We start from the raw sequence: 16655 nt of genomic DNA on the forward strand, positions 1-16655 counted from the left end.
AGCACGTAGGTCGGATGTCCAGACAAGGTATTGCACCGCTAGTCAGGCAAAAAAATTGCACTCGAGTGTTGCCCAGCTCCTCCAGATGCAATCGTAGGTTGGAGAGTGCATCCCCTAAAAATCCATATACAGTAGTGCTCCGTCCATCCCAAAATATTAGTACAAAATTTACGACACCTATTTTGAGATGGGATATTAGTACAAAATTTGCGACACATATTTTAAGACGGAGGGAGTATATTTTTAGCTATACAATAATTATACATAATCCAGCTGCTCTAACATTAAGGCTGTGTTTAAGACCATTCAGGTGTTTGATCGGAGGAACACTCAAGGAAACGAGGGAATTCGGGGGCAGGTTCAAAAGTTTATAATTGTTACATTGCTCAACTCTACGTGAATCGATAATTGTTCGTTTCTCAAGCTCTGTGTGATTGTAGATATGATTTGTTACACTTCTGTTTGTCTGAAAACGGTATGCATTTGAGGCAGAGACAACAACCGCACTGGAGCTGTTGGTGGCTACAGTTATTCAGCTATAGCAAGGAAGAGCAGACAGGAGAACAGTTACTACTTATGGCCCATTCATGAAAGAGACTGACATAGACTTGAATGCATAAATAACAAAAATTACAAGTGTGAGTGTGTGACATCAAATGTACAAATGTGTCAAGGCTTGAAAGTTGAAAGAACCATTATTTTAGTTGTGCAAAATGTCCAGAAGCACAAGCTCCTCAAAGACACCATGCATGTATGAGTGGTGCAGCAAGCAACTACTCCCTCCGTTCCTAAATATAAGTCTTTCTAGATATTCGGATATATATAAATATATTTTAGAGTATAGATTCATTTATTTTGCTTCGTATGTAGTTAGCGAAATCTCTTAAAATACTTGTATTTAGGAATGGAAGGAGTATGTTCTTGCGTACTATTGGACATAACCAAGGGCTATTGCAACTAAATTTGATAGGCCATTTCAGACAGTTAGTTGCAAATTTAGATTTGTCCTTCAGGCCACAGGTGAACTAAGCAATGAATATATCAGGGCACCTTAAAGTCACTATAAGCCAACCGAATGCACTAGCATTATTTCAGTGCTTTTGCAAGCCAAACTGATTACTTAAGATACAAAGAAAAATGCCTGATCACCCTTCAGAAAGGCCACGACACGAGGACAAACAGGCTACTGATCAAGTGAATAAAAATGGAGCAAAATATTCACCATAATGGTGACAAAATGACAGTTCAAAGACATGCAACTTACCTGAAGTGTCGATAATGCACATCTTTTAGATTATGAACAAGCATAATAAAAATACACGGATTGTTGACAGGCATGGATACACTGAAAGGTCTAAAAGATCATAAACCATGACTACAGTATATTAGGTTAGTTCTCCTGGTAGCTATAGGTAAGTCAAGGATGATACACCGTGGGTCTGAAGCTGATTCGGTACATAACTATATCAGCAGCAGCGCATGTAAGATCTAGCCTATGGGAAGACGTACCATTTTTTCAGGAAGTTCTAGTGAGTGAGCCAGAATAATACATTAACTGTGGCGATGATGATTCAAACCACTAGCAGTTAGAACCATCTTCCACGCTTTGCGACATTGCTTGATCTGGCCCATATATGCATTCAGAAGAACTATTTAAACTGACCTAGACGATAAACTCATTGCTTTTTCAAGCAGAACCTTATAGCAAAATATATATATTGCAGCATTTACACTGCTGGTGGAGAACAAAGGAAGTGAAAACATCCCTACGACATACCATCGAAGCAATACAATTCAGTTTTCAATATAACATAAATTCCATCAATAGGTCACATCATCTTTTTTTCTGAGTTAAATTCAATTTGGCACATAAGTCTGCATAAATGATAGGGGTGAATTACATTGTATAGAAAGTAACACCATTGCTGAATTGAACCCACATGGTTTAGTCATTTAGACACTATATAACTCCAATGTATATGCTCTCTCACAATAAACTCTGGTCCAATTGATCTTGGTAATACCAAGAGAATTCATACATAAATCACACTTCTAATATCCAGAGGGCAATAAGATGCTACGAAATTCATCTAGGGATTCCTACGGGAAAATGAAGGAGCACCAGAGAAGTTACATCATAAAGAGCTTTCATATGAGGCCATTTTTATGTTGGACACCATTAAAAGCAAGCCATTTCCTCTTTTATTGTCTCCCAGTAGAAACACCAAGTTCTGGAATAGAAGAGGCCTGCAAAATTCCAAAATCAATGCAAACATGTGAAGATTACCTTAAAAACTAGAATACACGTCATCAGATTATGATACAAACAAAGAGAAACATGTGGTTTGATCTTGCACTAATTAGCTTTATACAAACAAAGAGAAACATGTGGTAAAAATTGTGACTGAAGCGTAAATGATATGTGGATTGGATCTCGGAATGCACAACAACCAATTACATCAAGAGATGTTATGGAGCAACTACACTTAAATTTAAGTATCTCCTACAAATTACCAAGACAGCATTTATATGCAAACAGCTATCAGTGCTTCGCCAATCCCCAGTGTTTTCACGCAACAGCCAACTCAATATCATTTGGTATCAGCGTTACCTGGAGAGAACATTAGAATCTTTTCCAAGATTTTATATATACCTTATTTATTTGAAGTGTAGAAAGTCCAGTAATATCAGGGTTCTTGAGCTGCTCAAGCTGCCGCTTCCCTCTCCTCATCAAATACTCAATGTACACAAAGTTCCTGCGATCGACACTCCTGGCATTCTCACGGAACTCTGCCGAGACAACGGACTCGATCCTGCGGCGCTCCTCCGGGGACTTGAGCCGTGCTGTCCGAAGGAACCCTCTGTACAACGCCAAGGCCTGCCTCTGGATACCAGATAACTTCGTACGGGACGCCATCTCATCCCCTTGTCAAGCAACCATCAAGGCCTGGCAAGAAATGGAACTATCAGAATTCAGACGAGTTGTCTCGTGGTGATGCGCATAATATTCTTACTCAGGTGGCGCACCATTCACTGAAACCCCAAAAGACAATCATAAAACAACCTGCTCTAGCGCAAACGCCTAGCAAGCAAATCCACGGCGAACGGGGCTCGGGAAGGAACTTTTGGATTAGATCGCGCGCAGGGTGGAAATACAAGGGCGGAAGTCTCGGAACAAGTCTAAGCAAGCAAGCCTGGATGGATCTCCAATCCGTGCCGGTGGAATAGAATGGGGGGAGAAGAACCTCGGTGTGTCTGCTCACCGGCGCACGCAGGGTCGATCGACGACGGAGGAGGCGGGCGGAGTGGGGCGGAGGCAGGGGCAGACGGAGCGGCGGGAGCTAGGGACTTGGTCGCGGCTGGCCGCCGTCGCCGCCTGCCGAGATCGCTGAGGAGCTGGAGCGGAGGGAGGGCAGGGCGCGGGTGAGAGGGTCGGGCGCTGGGGGGCGCGTCGCCTGCCTGCCGGGACGGTCGAGGGCAAGATCCTGGTGTGTTCGATCGATTCTGCCCAGGGGTAAAATAGGGAATTGCAGGTTAGAAATCAGTTCTTCTTTTTTTTTTTAGAGGAAAAGTGCCCACGTGTTCGTTCGTATCACCGGCAAATTTTACACTAGACGTGTCTTCAGCTTGGAACGTTTAAAGTGTTCCAAGCCGCACCAAGTACTTTTTGAGTGGGAGAATTAGTGGTTGTGAGTAGTAGAATTAGTGGTTGATGCAGCATGGGAGGATGCTGGCTTGCATACGAATAGCCTGGGTGCAGTCTGTCAGAAGCTACAGAAAGTTATCAGGAATATGCAGAACTAGGTTCGGAATGTTTTTGGCTCGGTGAAGCGGCAGATCGTTAGACTGAAAGCTGATCTTGTGGATGCAAAAGCTCGAGCTGGGATGACGGGATATACCACTGAGGTGCGGGATATTGAAGAGCAGCTACGGGAGATTTATGAGCGGGAGGAGGTGATGTATAGGCAGCGATCGAGGGTTGATTGGCTGAAGGCGGGAGATATGAACACGAAATATTTTCAGAACAGGGCTTCTCATCGTAAGAGGAAGAACACAGTTAGAGCGTTGAAGAGAGATGACGGATCTATATGCGAAGTTGACGAAGAGATGAGGGAACTTGCAACCTCTTTCTATGAGAAGTTGTTCACGTCGGAAGGATCGCAAGGAGCTACTGCCCTACTTCAGAACGTTGATCAGGTGGTTTCTGAGGCGATGAACACGAGACTAACGGCGCCTTTTGCTGATGAGGAAATTGAGACTGCTCTTTTCCAGATGGGGCCAACTAAGGCCCCAGGGCCCGACGGTTTGCCGGCCATGTTCTACCAACGGCACTGGTCGTTGGTGAAAGAGGATGTATGCCGAGCTGTTCGAGACTTCTTATGTGGGGCAGCGCCGCCGGACTCGTTTAATGCCACTGTGGTTGTCATGATCCCCAAGGTAAACTCCCCGGAGGTTTTGTCCCAGTTCGGGCCGATTAGTCTGTGCAATGTGCTCTACAAGATTGCTACGAAGGTACTGACTAATAGGCTCAAACAAATCCTTCCGGTCTTGATCTCGGTGGAGCAAAGCGCATTTGTCCCAGGGCGTCTCATTACAGACAATGTTCTAGTGGCTTATGAGTGTGTGCATGCGATAAGAACTAGGAAGAGGAAGAAATGTATGTGTGCCGTTAAGCTGGACATGATGAAGGCCTATGATAGGGTCGAGTGGACCTTCCTTGAACAAGTGTTGGCCCAATTCGGTTTTGCGAGTGAGTGGATTGTGATGGTTATGAGATGTGTTAAATCGGCGAGCTTTTCTGTCAAACCGAATGGTGGTCTCTCTAGATGCTTTCGTCCCTCGAGGGGGCTTAGGCAAGGAGATCCTTTGTCACCATACTTATTCTTATTTTGTGTGGAAGGCTTCTCTGCACTGCTAAAGAAAGCAAAGGAAGAACATATGATCAAGGGTGTGTCGTTTGGAAGTGCTGGTCCCCATGTCACACATCTGTTGTTTGCCGATGATAGCATAGTTTTTCTGGAAGGATCAAACGAAAACATGGAGACTCTAAAGGAGATACTGGTTAAGTATGAAGAAGCGTCTGGCCAGCGGGTTAATTTACAGAAATCGTCGATCTTCTTCGGAAAGGGTTATCAAGAGGAGACAAAGGCCCAACTAAAACAAGTTTTAGGTGTTCAATCTGAGGCTCTCAGTGAGCGATACTTGGGGCTCCCAACACTGGTTGGGAAGTCGAAAAATGGCACTTTTAAGTATGTTACAGAGAGCTCCAAAGGGAAGGTGACTGGTTGGAAAGGACAGGGGTTGTCCAAGGCTGCGAGAGAGGTCCTCATCAAATCTGGGCTTCAAGCCATGCCAACTTTCACCATGAGTTGCTTTCAACTAACCAAGAAGATATGCCGGAACCTGACTTCTATTTCTTCAAAATTCTGGTGGGGAGCAATTAATGGTGAGCGGAAAGTGCACTGGATTGCGTGGGACAAAATGTGTACACCTAAGAGAGATGGTGGGCTTGGCTTTCAACCAAGCGCTCTTGGCGAAGCAAGCCTGGCGTGTCCTCCAGGCGCCATCTTCTCTGTTGGCAAGAGTGCTTAAGGCTAGGTATTTCCCCGATCACTCCATCCTGTCAGCTACTTGTCCTTCCAATGCATCATATACGTTTCGGAGTCTTCTGTATGGACGTGACTTACTAAGGGAGGGGTTGATTTGGAGGGTGGGAGATGGATCAAGCATCAGCATTCACAATGACAATTGGATTCCAAGGAGAGGGTGTTTGAGGCCGCTCGGTCAAGCCTTTGCACAGGGGTATTACTAAGGTGGGGGACTTACTCACTAGATCTGGAAGATGCTGGGATATTGAGAAGGTGGATGCAATGTTCTCGGAGTCAGATGCGGCTGATATCAAGCAGATTCCTATGGGTGGCCCGCATGTACAAGACTACCAGGCTTGGAATTACACGAAGAATGGGATGTTCACCGTGAGATCAGCGTACCATCTCCGGGTCTCTCTAACGCAAGGGCGTTCTGGACAGCTAGAGGGGTCGAGCTCGGTTCATAAGCACAAGGGGTTCCTGGCGCTGTGGGATACTAACGTCCCAGGCAAGGCGAAGATACATATGTGGCGCATGATCAGAAATGGACTTGCAGTGGGTGCAGAACTGCATAGGCGTCGTATTAAGCCCGGTTTTTTTTGTGTTGCGTGCGGCCGAGAGGAAACTATTCTTCATAGATTCTGGTCGTGCCAACATTCAGCCCAGTTCTGGCAGATGTTACGCTCGGAGATAGGAGTCTCGGTGGCAGCACCACCGATCCAGATTGGCTCCCAGGGCGCCTTATCTCGCTGGCTTCTTGGTTGGTTAGCTGGTGCTGCTACGATGAGAAAGAATACATGGTGCAGGCTACGTATGGACTTTGGTTGGCCAGGAACGAAGCAAGGGACGGGAAACGGATCGCCCCACCACATGCGATAGTAGACTCAATTTCTGCCTTGGTAAGAGAGTGGAAGACCACACATGAGCAAGCTGCGAGGCAGCCAAAGGATCGGCCGATTCAGAAATGGACAGTGTCGGATGAAGGGTGGATTAAGGTCAATGCAGATGGAGCTATGACTAAATCTGGTACGAAGGGCAGCGGAGGTGTGGTGCTGCAGGACCATAATGGGGCCTTCCTTGCTGGAGAGGCCCTTTTCTTCGGCGAGGTCAGGGATGCGGAAGCGGCAGAGATCCTTGCGTGCAGACGGGCGGTGCAATTGGCAAGTCAGCGGGGAGTCGTGAAGATACACCTTGAGCTTGATAATCAAGGGTTGGTCCGGATGCTGCAGGAACAACAGATGAATATGGCTGCTGTGGGGCCTTGGATCCAAGAAGTTAAATCGCTGTTATCGACCTTTGAAGCCTGTAGGGTGGACTGGGTTCGGCGATCAGCTAATGGGGTAGCACATAAGTTTGCTAGGGTTGGAGTGGGTGATGGCGTGTGTAAGGAGTGGGTGGGGGTACCCCCGTACTTTGCGTTAGCTGTAATCTCTGATGACATTCCTAGCTTTGTTGGCTAGTTTATAAAGGTTCAGTTAGTTTCAAAAAAAAATATCCCCTAAAAAACGTACATTTTAAATAAAATGAGTTCATATGGTATCATAATAAAAAAATATCAAAAAATTCAGATGGCATCAAAATATTTGTCAAAAGTGTGACATATTTGGGATCCAACATATGTATCATAATCTATAGTAAAAACATCTATTTTGAATCTGGTTTTTATTTTAACGAGTTTTTTCATCGAGCCATTTAAACGTGTGCGATGCCCAACGAAATGAGAACGTGTGTAACACACGGTCCAGAAACATGTCTCCGCATAAAACTCACGTTCACATAATAATTGTATTATAATGGTTACAAAAAAATATTTTGAAAATCAGAACTAAGCATGTCTTGAAGGTCCATCTTTTGAAGCAATGAAGGTCCATCTATAGATGCTTCGTTCAACGGATGGGATATTGTTTTGAGCTTCATCATCTTCATACTTTAAAATGTGCACCAAATATTGCTTTCTCGGTTCAAAACCATCCTACATGCATTATACAACATTGTTATAACAAATTTATGTGTGCAATAATATGTATACAAATAAGCATGATGTAGACAGTCACCTGGGGTATGAGAAAATATATATTTCCATTGCACAGTGAGTGCATGTAATTGAAAACCAAATAACCCGACAAGGCACTGCGTGTATGAAATAAACACATAATATGCGTTGAATGAATTAATCAATATTATAATGCATTAAAAAGATCCATACCAGTGTAAGTTTGTCGGAACAACGAGAACTATGCATTCCCATTTAGAGATACCGTCCTTAAATGCAGGGTTTGCAACTTGAAGCGTGAGGGTTAGGTTATTGACCACGGTTTTAAGTACATTCTTTCCCAAAGTAGGTAGTGGAATTGGATCAAAAATTGAGACAACTTTTTTATCTTGATCAAGACAAACAATAGAAATAGGCCAAAAATATCCCAAGACAATAAAATCTGCAATGATGCATACATTTAGAAATACATGATATTACATGAGACCAAATAAACCAGTGTTATAAAAAAATCTTACCATATCACATTGTGATATATGATATTCACTGTTGTCAAGCCAGCTATGAAACAACCATTTGAACGAAGCAAAGTTCATATTTTCATGACGACTTGAGTCTCGTGCATAGTGGAACGTCGATTAAAATAAGAATAAGAAAATATTAGCCCTATGAGAAAAAAATGAAATATGTGATTATAGTAACTTACACAAAAGTTTAAATCCATGTAGTGAGATGGAATGTCTCTAAGAAGTAGGACTTCGTGGCACGCTAGTATCGGTACAGCCATATTAAAGCAATCAATATCCATATATTCATCATTGTTTAATATCTTTTTTATTTGTCCCAACTTTAAGCTAATAGGGTAAGGATCAGAGCTTTTCACCCATTCGCTCCTATAAAATCAAAATTCTGTCAGTTATAATGACATCAGAGTAATTTACAAAATGAACTAAAAAATGTGACTTACTCTAGTAAATCGTCATCATCAACCATACTGATGAACAAGCAAAGTTTGTCTATTAAGTCATCGTTTGTTGGATTGATAGACGGTGAAAGGATATATGACTGTGAGATGAGCTCAACAGCTGATGATGTATTCAATGCTTTGAGATTCTCAGGGGGTCCATCCAAAATCATACAATCCGTGGGATCTGTGTTATTTTCGTCATCTTTCATGTCTCGATTTCTTATATTGTCACCATTCAGTTCCAAGTCCACTAAAATAACAGCTAGTTTTGTTCTAAAATATGTCATATGATCCTATTAAAATAATAATAAGAGTTAAATAACGATACAACATAGAATAAATATAATGATACATAAGAAAAAATACCTGTGTAGGGATGTGTCAGTACTACTACTGTCAGTTAAGCAGTAACAGGAGGTAGACGGCGATCGGGCTGCGGCAGCTGGCGCGCGATGGTTAATTTGAATCGGGCCTGTACGTGGTGGACCGGGCTAGGCCTAGCGAGGGTGTACGTGGTGTGCAACGTGCCTGCTATATATAAAGCAGAGCCATGTACTGTTTCAGACATCGATTTGAAATGAAGAATATTCTCCCGCATTCTCTCTTCTCTGTCTTATCCCCTCTCGTGCTGTCTCTACCTCTCGTTTCTCTCTGTGCGATTCTTCCCCACTCGCTCCTCACCGTCGGCCTCGTCACAGCCTAGCGTCATTCCATCCTCGGGCGATCAGCCAACAGAGAGGACGTGACAATCTGGTATCAGAGCCTCCGTGCCGCCGCGCGCTCCAATTTTTTTTCTCCCGATTCGTACCCAGCAAATCCGAGGCGAAGGTTGCAGATCATCCCTAGGGTTTGATCCGCCTAATTCCTGACCTGAGGTGGGTTGATTTGGGGGACAGAGCAACGACGACGGCGAAGTTTAAGCCCAACCCGCAGTCGCGCTTCCTCGCGGACGAGATGGAGGCACTGCAGGAGCGGATGCTGCAGGAGTTTGTAGAGATTCGAGCCACGCAAGGGAAGCCTACTCTGGTGGATGGAATTTGTGAGCAATTGGCGGCACTCAACGCCAAGCTGTCCGAGCACACGGTACGCCTGGTCAGGTTCAGATGAAGGTAAACCTCTCGTGTGATGCTCTCGGACAGGTGCAGCAACAGCAGCAGTTTCAGGTGGGGCAGAGAGCCAAACAACAGTTGGGGACGGAGAGTTCATCACCAATGGTTTCAGATGGATCTGAGGGAATACTGGGAGCAGCTCCACGCCTCGGAGTTTTCCCTTCTCCACGTCAGGTTCAGGTATCAGTAGTGCCACCCCTAGTGCAGACTGCTGTGCCTGTTACACGGGAGGAGGTTGGGGGAAAGAGACAGTGGATGCCCAAAATGGATTTCCCTAGATTTGATGGATCTGGGGTGCGGGTGTGGCTAGATAAATGTGAGGCATTTTTTCAATTGTACCACATTCCTGATAATTTCAAGGTGGCTTCAGCTTCTGTGCATTTATCTGAGAATGCAGCACATTGGTACCAGGCTTTCAAGCAGTCAGGGGGTTTTCACTCTTGGGAACAGTTTGCTGCTGCAGTGATCCAAGAGTTTGATGTGGATGTTTACAGGCAGCACATGAAGGAGTTACTCATGCTGAAACAAACAGAGACAGTAGAACTGTACAAACGGAAATTTCTGCAGATAGTATACTCTGTCAGGTTGTATGAGCCTACTATCAGTGACACTTTCCTGGTCACTAGGTTTATTATGGGACTTAAGGAAGAGCTGAGAGCAGGGGTGGAAGTTCAAATACCTCAAACCGTGCAGATGGCTGCATTTTATGCTTCTGTTCAGGAAGGATTACTGGCACCACAGAAGAGCAATAAGGTCCAGTACCCAAAACATGCATATGCAAAACCTGACATTAGGCAGGGATTGGCACCAGGGGAATTATGGAAGGCCAAACAGCTAAAAGAATACAGGAGAGCTAATAGTCTGTGTTTTAAGTGTGGAGAGAAGTTCATGCCTGGACACTTATGCTCTCAACCTGGAATCAATAATCCACAACTAAAAGCTGCTGAGATGGTGGATCCCCATGAAATTATATATGATGTTGTATTAGATGCACTGGTGGGTAGTGGTACTGAGGAATGTGCTACAATTTCAGTGAATGCACTATCAGGAGCAACCCATCCTAAGACAATTCAGTTAAGAGCTTTGGTGGAAAACAGAGTGGTACTCATTTTGGTTGATTCTCGGAGCACACACACTTTTGTGGACCAGTCACTGTTGAGCAAAATTCCAGCAACCATTGTGAAGTTAAAATAGCCAATGAATGTGAAGGTAGCTAATGGGACAATCATACCTTGCACTGAGATGGTACCAGTCCTGAACTGGTGGATACAAGGGTATACTTTTAGTAATACCATGCAAGTGTTGCCCTTAGGGGGCCATGACATTATTTTGGGCATGGATTGGTTAGAGCAGTGGAGAGTAATGCAATGCCATTGGGCAGAGAAATGGATCCAGTTCCAACACCTGGGACAGGAAGTGAGACTGCAAGGGGTTTTACCTGCACAAAAAATTCAACTAGAAGAAGTGTCTATGGAACAGTTGCTGAAATGGGAGAAGGGCAATGATGTGTGGGCCACTGCAGTACTGAACAGAATTATGATGGCTCTAGCTACAGAAGTACCTGAGGCAGTACAACAGGTGTTAGACAGAAACAAGGAAGTGGTTCAAGAACCCAACAAGTTGCCTCCCCACAGGGCTTTTGATCACCAGATCAACCTCACTCCTGGAGCGGTACCAGTAAATTGTAGACCATATAGATATTCTCCTGTGCAGAAGGATGAGATTGAGAAACAAGTTAAAGAGATGTTGGAGGCTGATATGATTACCCCTAGCATGAGCCCTTTTGCAGCTCATGTGCTATTAGTTAAAAAGAAAGATGGCACTTGGAGGTTTTGTGTGGACTATAGAAGGCTCAATGCAGTAACAGTTAAAAGTAAATTTCCCATGCCAGTAATTGATGAGATCCTGGATGAATTAGGAGGTGCTAAATGGTTCTCTAAGTTGGACTTAAGAGCAGGGTATCACCAGATCAGGATGAAAGAAGAGGATGAATACAAGACTGTTTTTAAACTCATCATGGCCAGTTCCAATTCAGGGTGATGCCTTTTGGTTTAGCCACTGCTCTAGGCACTTTTCAGTGTGTCATGAATTTTTCTTTTGCAGGATCCAACAGAAAGTATGTTTTGATTTTCATGGATGATATACTGGTGTTCAGTGGTACTTTAGAGGAACATGTGGAGCATCTCCAGGCAGTTTTTGATGTCTTGAAAGAGAACCAACTGTTTGTAAAAGAAAGTAAGTGTACTTTTGCTCATCAATGTTTAAAGTACTTGGGTCACATCATTTCTGATAAAGGTGTAGCCACTGATCCTGCTAAAACTGAGGCTATGGTGCAATGGCCAACCCCTCAGAATGCTAGTGAGCTGAGAGGATTTTTGGGGCTCACTGGTTATTACAGAAAGTTTGTGAAAAACTATGGGGTACTAGCTAAACCATTAACTACATTGCTTAAGAAACAGGCTTTTGTCTAGTCACCTGAGGCTCAGATAGCTTTTCAGTCACTAAAACAAGCAATGGTGAGCACTCCTGTGTTGGCTTTACCAAACTTTGAGAAGCCCTTTACTGTAGAAATTGATGCTTGCAACACAGGGGTTGGGGCTGTCCTGTCTCAGGAGGGACACCCTATTGCCTTCTACAGCAAAGCTTTGGGGGGTTAACAGTCAAAAATTGTCCATTTATGAAAAAGAATTCCTAGCAATAATGGTGGCCATTGATAGGTGGAGATCTTATTTGTCCAGAGCTCATTTTGTGATAAAGACTGATCATCAAAGCTTGTGTCACTTGGAAGATCAGAATCTAACTTCTGATTTACAGAGAAAAGCTATGACAAAACTAGTGGGATTACAGTTCCCTATCCAGTACAAGAAGGGAGTAGAAAATGTGGCAGCTGATGCTTTGTCTAGGGTAGCACATTTGTTCTCCATCCAGCAAATATCATCCAGCAAACCTGTCTGGGTGCATGAAATTTTGAATTCATATGCTGTGGACCCTAGGGCTCAGCTCATGTTGCAGAAAATGTCAGTTCATGCAGATGCTTGCCCTGGATTTCAGTTGATGGATGTCCTTATTAAACAGGATCAGAAGATCTGGGTGGGAGCTAACTCTGGCCTACAAACTAAATTGATCCAAGCTTTTCACTCCACTCCTGTAGGTGGACATTCAGGGGTTTTACCCACTTATCACAGGGTCAAGCAGTTGTTCAGTTGGCAAGGGATGAAAAAGGATGTGGAGAATTTTGTGAAACAATGTGCAGTTTGCCAACAGGCCAAACATGAACTGTGCAAGAAACCTGGTCTGCTGCAACCTTTGTCTGTTCCTGACAGTCCATGGCAGGAGATTAGCATGGATTTTGTGGAAGGATTACCTAAGTCAGAAGGATATTCTGCTATTCTTGTAGTGGTGGATAGACTGACTAAAGTAAGTCATTTTATTCCTTTAAGGCATCCTTTCAGAGCTGCTTCTGTAGCCAAGGCTTTCTTACACAACATAGTCAGACTACATGGGTTGCCTCTGGTGATAGTGTCAGACAGGGACAAGATATTCACCAGTGCTTTTTGGAAAGAGTTGTTCAGAACTTGGGGCACTAAATTGCACATGGGCACAACATATCATCCTCAGTCTGATGGGCAAACAGAGAGAGTGAATCAGTGTCTAGAAATGTACCTGAGATGTGCAGTACATGATTTTCCTCATAAGTGGGCAGCATGTATACCTCTAGCTGAGTTTTGGTACAACTCCACTTATCACCCTGCTCTAGGTTGCACTCCTTACAAGGCTCTGTATGGGCATGATCCAAATATGGGACAGCTGTTGGGTCATCCTACCTCTCTAAATCCTGATGTCAACACTTGGTTAGCATCAAATGCTGAACATACTGCTGTGATTAAGGAACATCTGGCTAGAGCACAGTGCAAGTATAAACAGTTTGCTGACAGGAAACGAGTGGACAGAGTGTTTACTGTGGGGGAAATGGTATACTTTAAACTACAACCATATGCCCAGTCCTCGGTGATCAATCGTCCTTGCAGGAAGTTAGCTTTGAAGTATTTTGGACCTTTCAAAATCTTAGAGAAGATTGGGATGGCTGCCTATCGTTTGGAGTTGCCAAGAGGGAGTCAAGTACATCCTGTGTTTCATGTGTCTCAGTTAAAGGAGCATATACCTGACCACACTCCAGTTTTTTCGTCCCTACCAGCTCCAGTTGATTTATCAGCACCCGGACTTGTGCCTGAAGAGATACTAGACAGACGTCTGGTGAAGAAAGGCAATGCATCACACTTGCAGGTGCTTGTGAAATGGGCTACTTTACCAGCGGAGTCGGCCACCTGGAAGGATCATGGCGTGCTGGTGGCGCGTTTTCCATCTGCACCAGCTTGGGGTCAAGCCGGTTCTTCACGGGGAGGTACTTTCAGTACTACTGCTGTCAGTTAAGCAGTAACAGAAGGTAGACGGCGATCGGGCTGCGGCAGCTGGCGCGCGATGGTTAATTTGAATCGGGCCTGTACGTGGTGGACCGGGCTGGGCCTAGCGAGGGTGTACGTGGTGTGCAACGGGCCTGCTGTATATAAAGCAGAGCCATGTACTGTTTCAGACATCGATTTGAAATGAAGAATATTCTCCCGCATTCTCTCTTCTCTGTCTTATCCCCTCTCGTGATGTCTCTACCTCTCGTTTCTCTCTGTGCGATTCTTCCCCACTCGCTCCTCACCGTCGGCCTCGCCACAGCTAACGTCGTTCCATCCTCCGGCGATCAGCCAGCACAGAGGACGTGACAGGATGTCACACAAAATATCTCCCGTGAAATACTCCATAAAATTTACCATGTAGAGACCACAAGATGACGTGCATGATTACAAAGTGATAAAAAAGCTTTAAAATTATCAAACAGTCATGACCGTAACAAGCCTTGGTGAAAAAAAACTCACCCACGCATGTGAATCAGCATGCCCTACAAAAAATAGTCGATGTTGCTATAAAAAATGATTTTTTGTATAGAAGATAAATGGTTTGGACTTTGACTTCGCCGCACTCACTCACAACCACTCGTCCACTCACCTCACTCCTGCCCCCACCCGATCCCCGGCCAGCGACGTAAGCGCTCTCTGGTGGCCGCCCGTCCCCTTCGTCACCACCACCGGCGGTCGCAGGCCCCTGCTCTGCCCCGCCCCTTGTTCGTATCCACCAACGCCGGGGTCCTCCCTCCTCCTTGCGACGTAGGGTCACTTGAGCTCGGTGCTCGTCGGCGCCAACGGGGCCCTCCTTCCTTCTTGCTACGTGGCGGGGCTCGGGCTCGGCATGGTCGCCGGCAACGCCAGGTACCTCATCCTCCCTGCGACACGGGGGCACTCGAGCTCGGCATGCTTGCTGGCGTCGATGGGGCCCTGCTTCCTCCTTGCTACACGATGGCGCTCAAGCTCGGCATGGTCGCCGGCGACGCCAGGTCCCTCTCTCCTCCCTGCGACACGGGGGCACTCGAGCTTGGCATGCTCGTCGGCGACGCTAGGGCCTTCCCTCCTTCCTGAGACACGGGGGAGTAGGACCAGCTGCTGCTCACGGTGTTCATCATGATTAGGATGACCACAAAGACATGCGTGATGTGTTGCTGCTCAAGACCCTCCATATGCTTATCCTCCCTCGTCCGAGTCCAGGTTAATCTCTCCGACCCCGCTGCCTGCTCCTCCCCGTCAAATCGATGCATAGCCTCATTGTGTGCAATGTTTGTCCCCTAGGGTTAGCTGCTCAGGGGGCATGGTGTGCTCCACGCGGCGCTGCCTTCGCCGCCGTGTGGTTGTGTGTCGTGCATCACTGCGGCGTTGGGGCTGGGAAGGTCCAAGGCTGGTTGTCCCTGCTCTGGTTGTTAATGGTTCAGTCAAAAAAGAGATAGCTTTCTTCGAGGGCTATGATTTTATTTATATCATAGTAGTTGGTGCGTGTGTTGATGATGCAACCCTTAATTGTTCAGATTTCCCGAAGGAGAAGGAGGAGGTGCTGAAAGGGGATTGGATCAAGAAGTCTGAATCGAAGAGTATACCCATCTCTATGCAGTTTTCCTGTAATACACTCTTTCCATGGCCATGTTGTGAGGTCTTTCCATTTATCAGATTTTAGTTCCATTTGAAGCGATGCATATTGGAATACATTTTGCAGTCCTTCCAGTCGTTCCATGAAAAGTTATCTTAGCATCACAAGTGAACAATAACAGATATCGTCTTATCAAAAGATGGTGCAGTGGGACTAATAAATAACCAGAGCGGTGAGGTCTTTGCGTTGCATTCCTGGGCCTAGCGAGTCGAGCACCTAGATACATTACAGCCTGCTATTTATAACTGCTAGGTATCAATGAAAGTCTTCAATGTTTACTGGAACGAATAACTGAAAAGGGGGTTTTGTTAGTTTTGGTCCCATCTATACAAATATCCGTCCTCTATTGAATTCATAGTAATATGTATGGAACTGAGACTCACCATATCATGTTCCAAATAAGTGGCAGCTCTCTGTAATACCCATCTTGGTGCATCATCGTGTATAGAGCTAAATTCCTTTATCAGCTTAGAGATGCATACATTCTCTAAGAACGCACTACCACCTCACCTCATCTGTAGATGCTCTTTAGCACTTATGCAATGTATGTATGTGTCTATGATCTACAATGTCAAGTGCACACCTTGGTTATAGGAGATAATAGAAACGTATGTTCACATAGCATCGTCTTGTCATAAGATACATATACTTACTTCGTCGCCGAGAAATTCTCCATCGGTTAAAAGACGTTCTAACTGTTTCTTTTGGAGATATGAGTCCCAGATGCTCATTAAATTTATTTTGTCGCTTGCTTCACACATGGTATTTTCAATCACGAACCAATCATCATGCAGGCATGATCTATCATGATTTAAGTAACAACACTTATAACAAAGAAAATAAATGTAGCAAAAGCAGGGCATAGAAAGATTTGTTCATGCCTTCTGGAGCCACTACGTAGTCTTGTGCCTTCTTAA

At 44.9% G+C, this 16655-nt stretch overlaps 1 protein-coding gene and 1 long non-coding RNA gene across 3 annotated transcripts; one reads left to right on the forward strand and one right to left on the reverse strand.

Annotated features, from left to right (window-relative positions):
• Positions 1 to 1926: 1926 nt before the first annotated feature.
• Positions 1927 to 3481, reverse strand: LOC123447086 (succinate dehydrogenase assembly factor 1, mitochondrial). Its single transcript, XM_045123654.1, has 3 exons — positions 3264 to 3481; positions 2654 to 2947; positions 1927 to 2247 (listed from the first exon to the last, which is right to left on the reverse strand). Exons 2-3 carry the CDS (start codon positions 2915 to 2917, stop codon positions 2203 to 2205), a joined length of 309 nt encoding a protein of 102 aa, XP_044979589.1. The 5' UTR covers positions 2918 to 2947; positions 3264 to 3481; the 3' UTR covers positions 1927 to 2202.
• Positions 3482 to 14353: 10872 nt separating this feature from the next.
• On the forward strand, positions 14354 to 15827 carry LOC123449579. Of its 2 annotated transcripts, none has more exons than XR_006632025.1 (2): positions 14354 to 15305; positions 15387 to 15827. It is a non-coding gene; the product is annotated as an uncharacterized LOC123449579 (long non-coding RNA). The 2 variants fall into 2 exon arrangements; XR_006632026.1 differs by having other exon boundaries at positions 15393 to 15827.
• Positions 15828 to 16655: the final 828 nt, after the last annotated feature.

The sequence above is a fragment of the Hordeum vulgare genome, chromosome 4H (assembly GCF_904849725.1).
Source record: "Hordeum vulgare subsp. vulgare chromosome 4H, MorexV3_pseudomolecules_assembly, whole genome shotgun sequence".
NCBI lineage: Eukaryota > Viridiplantae > Streptophyta > Magnoliopsida > Poales > Poaceae > Hordeum > Hordeum vulgare.

Bases quoted from the DNA above. Each gene is read 5' to 3' on its own strand.
- LOC123447086 (XM_045123654.1), bottom strand. From the start codon at position 2,917: ATGGCGTCCCGTACGAAGTTATCTGGTATCCAGAGGCAGGCCTTGGCG. The intron at 2,248-2,653 runs GTATATATAAAA...GGAATTTTGCAG, and splicing joins CTACACTTCAAATAAATAAG to GCCTCTTCTATTCCAGAACT.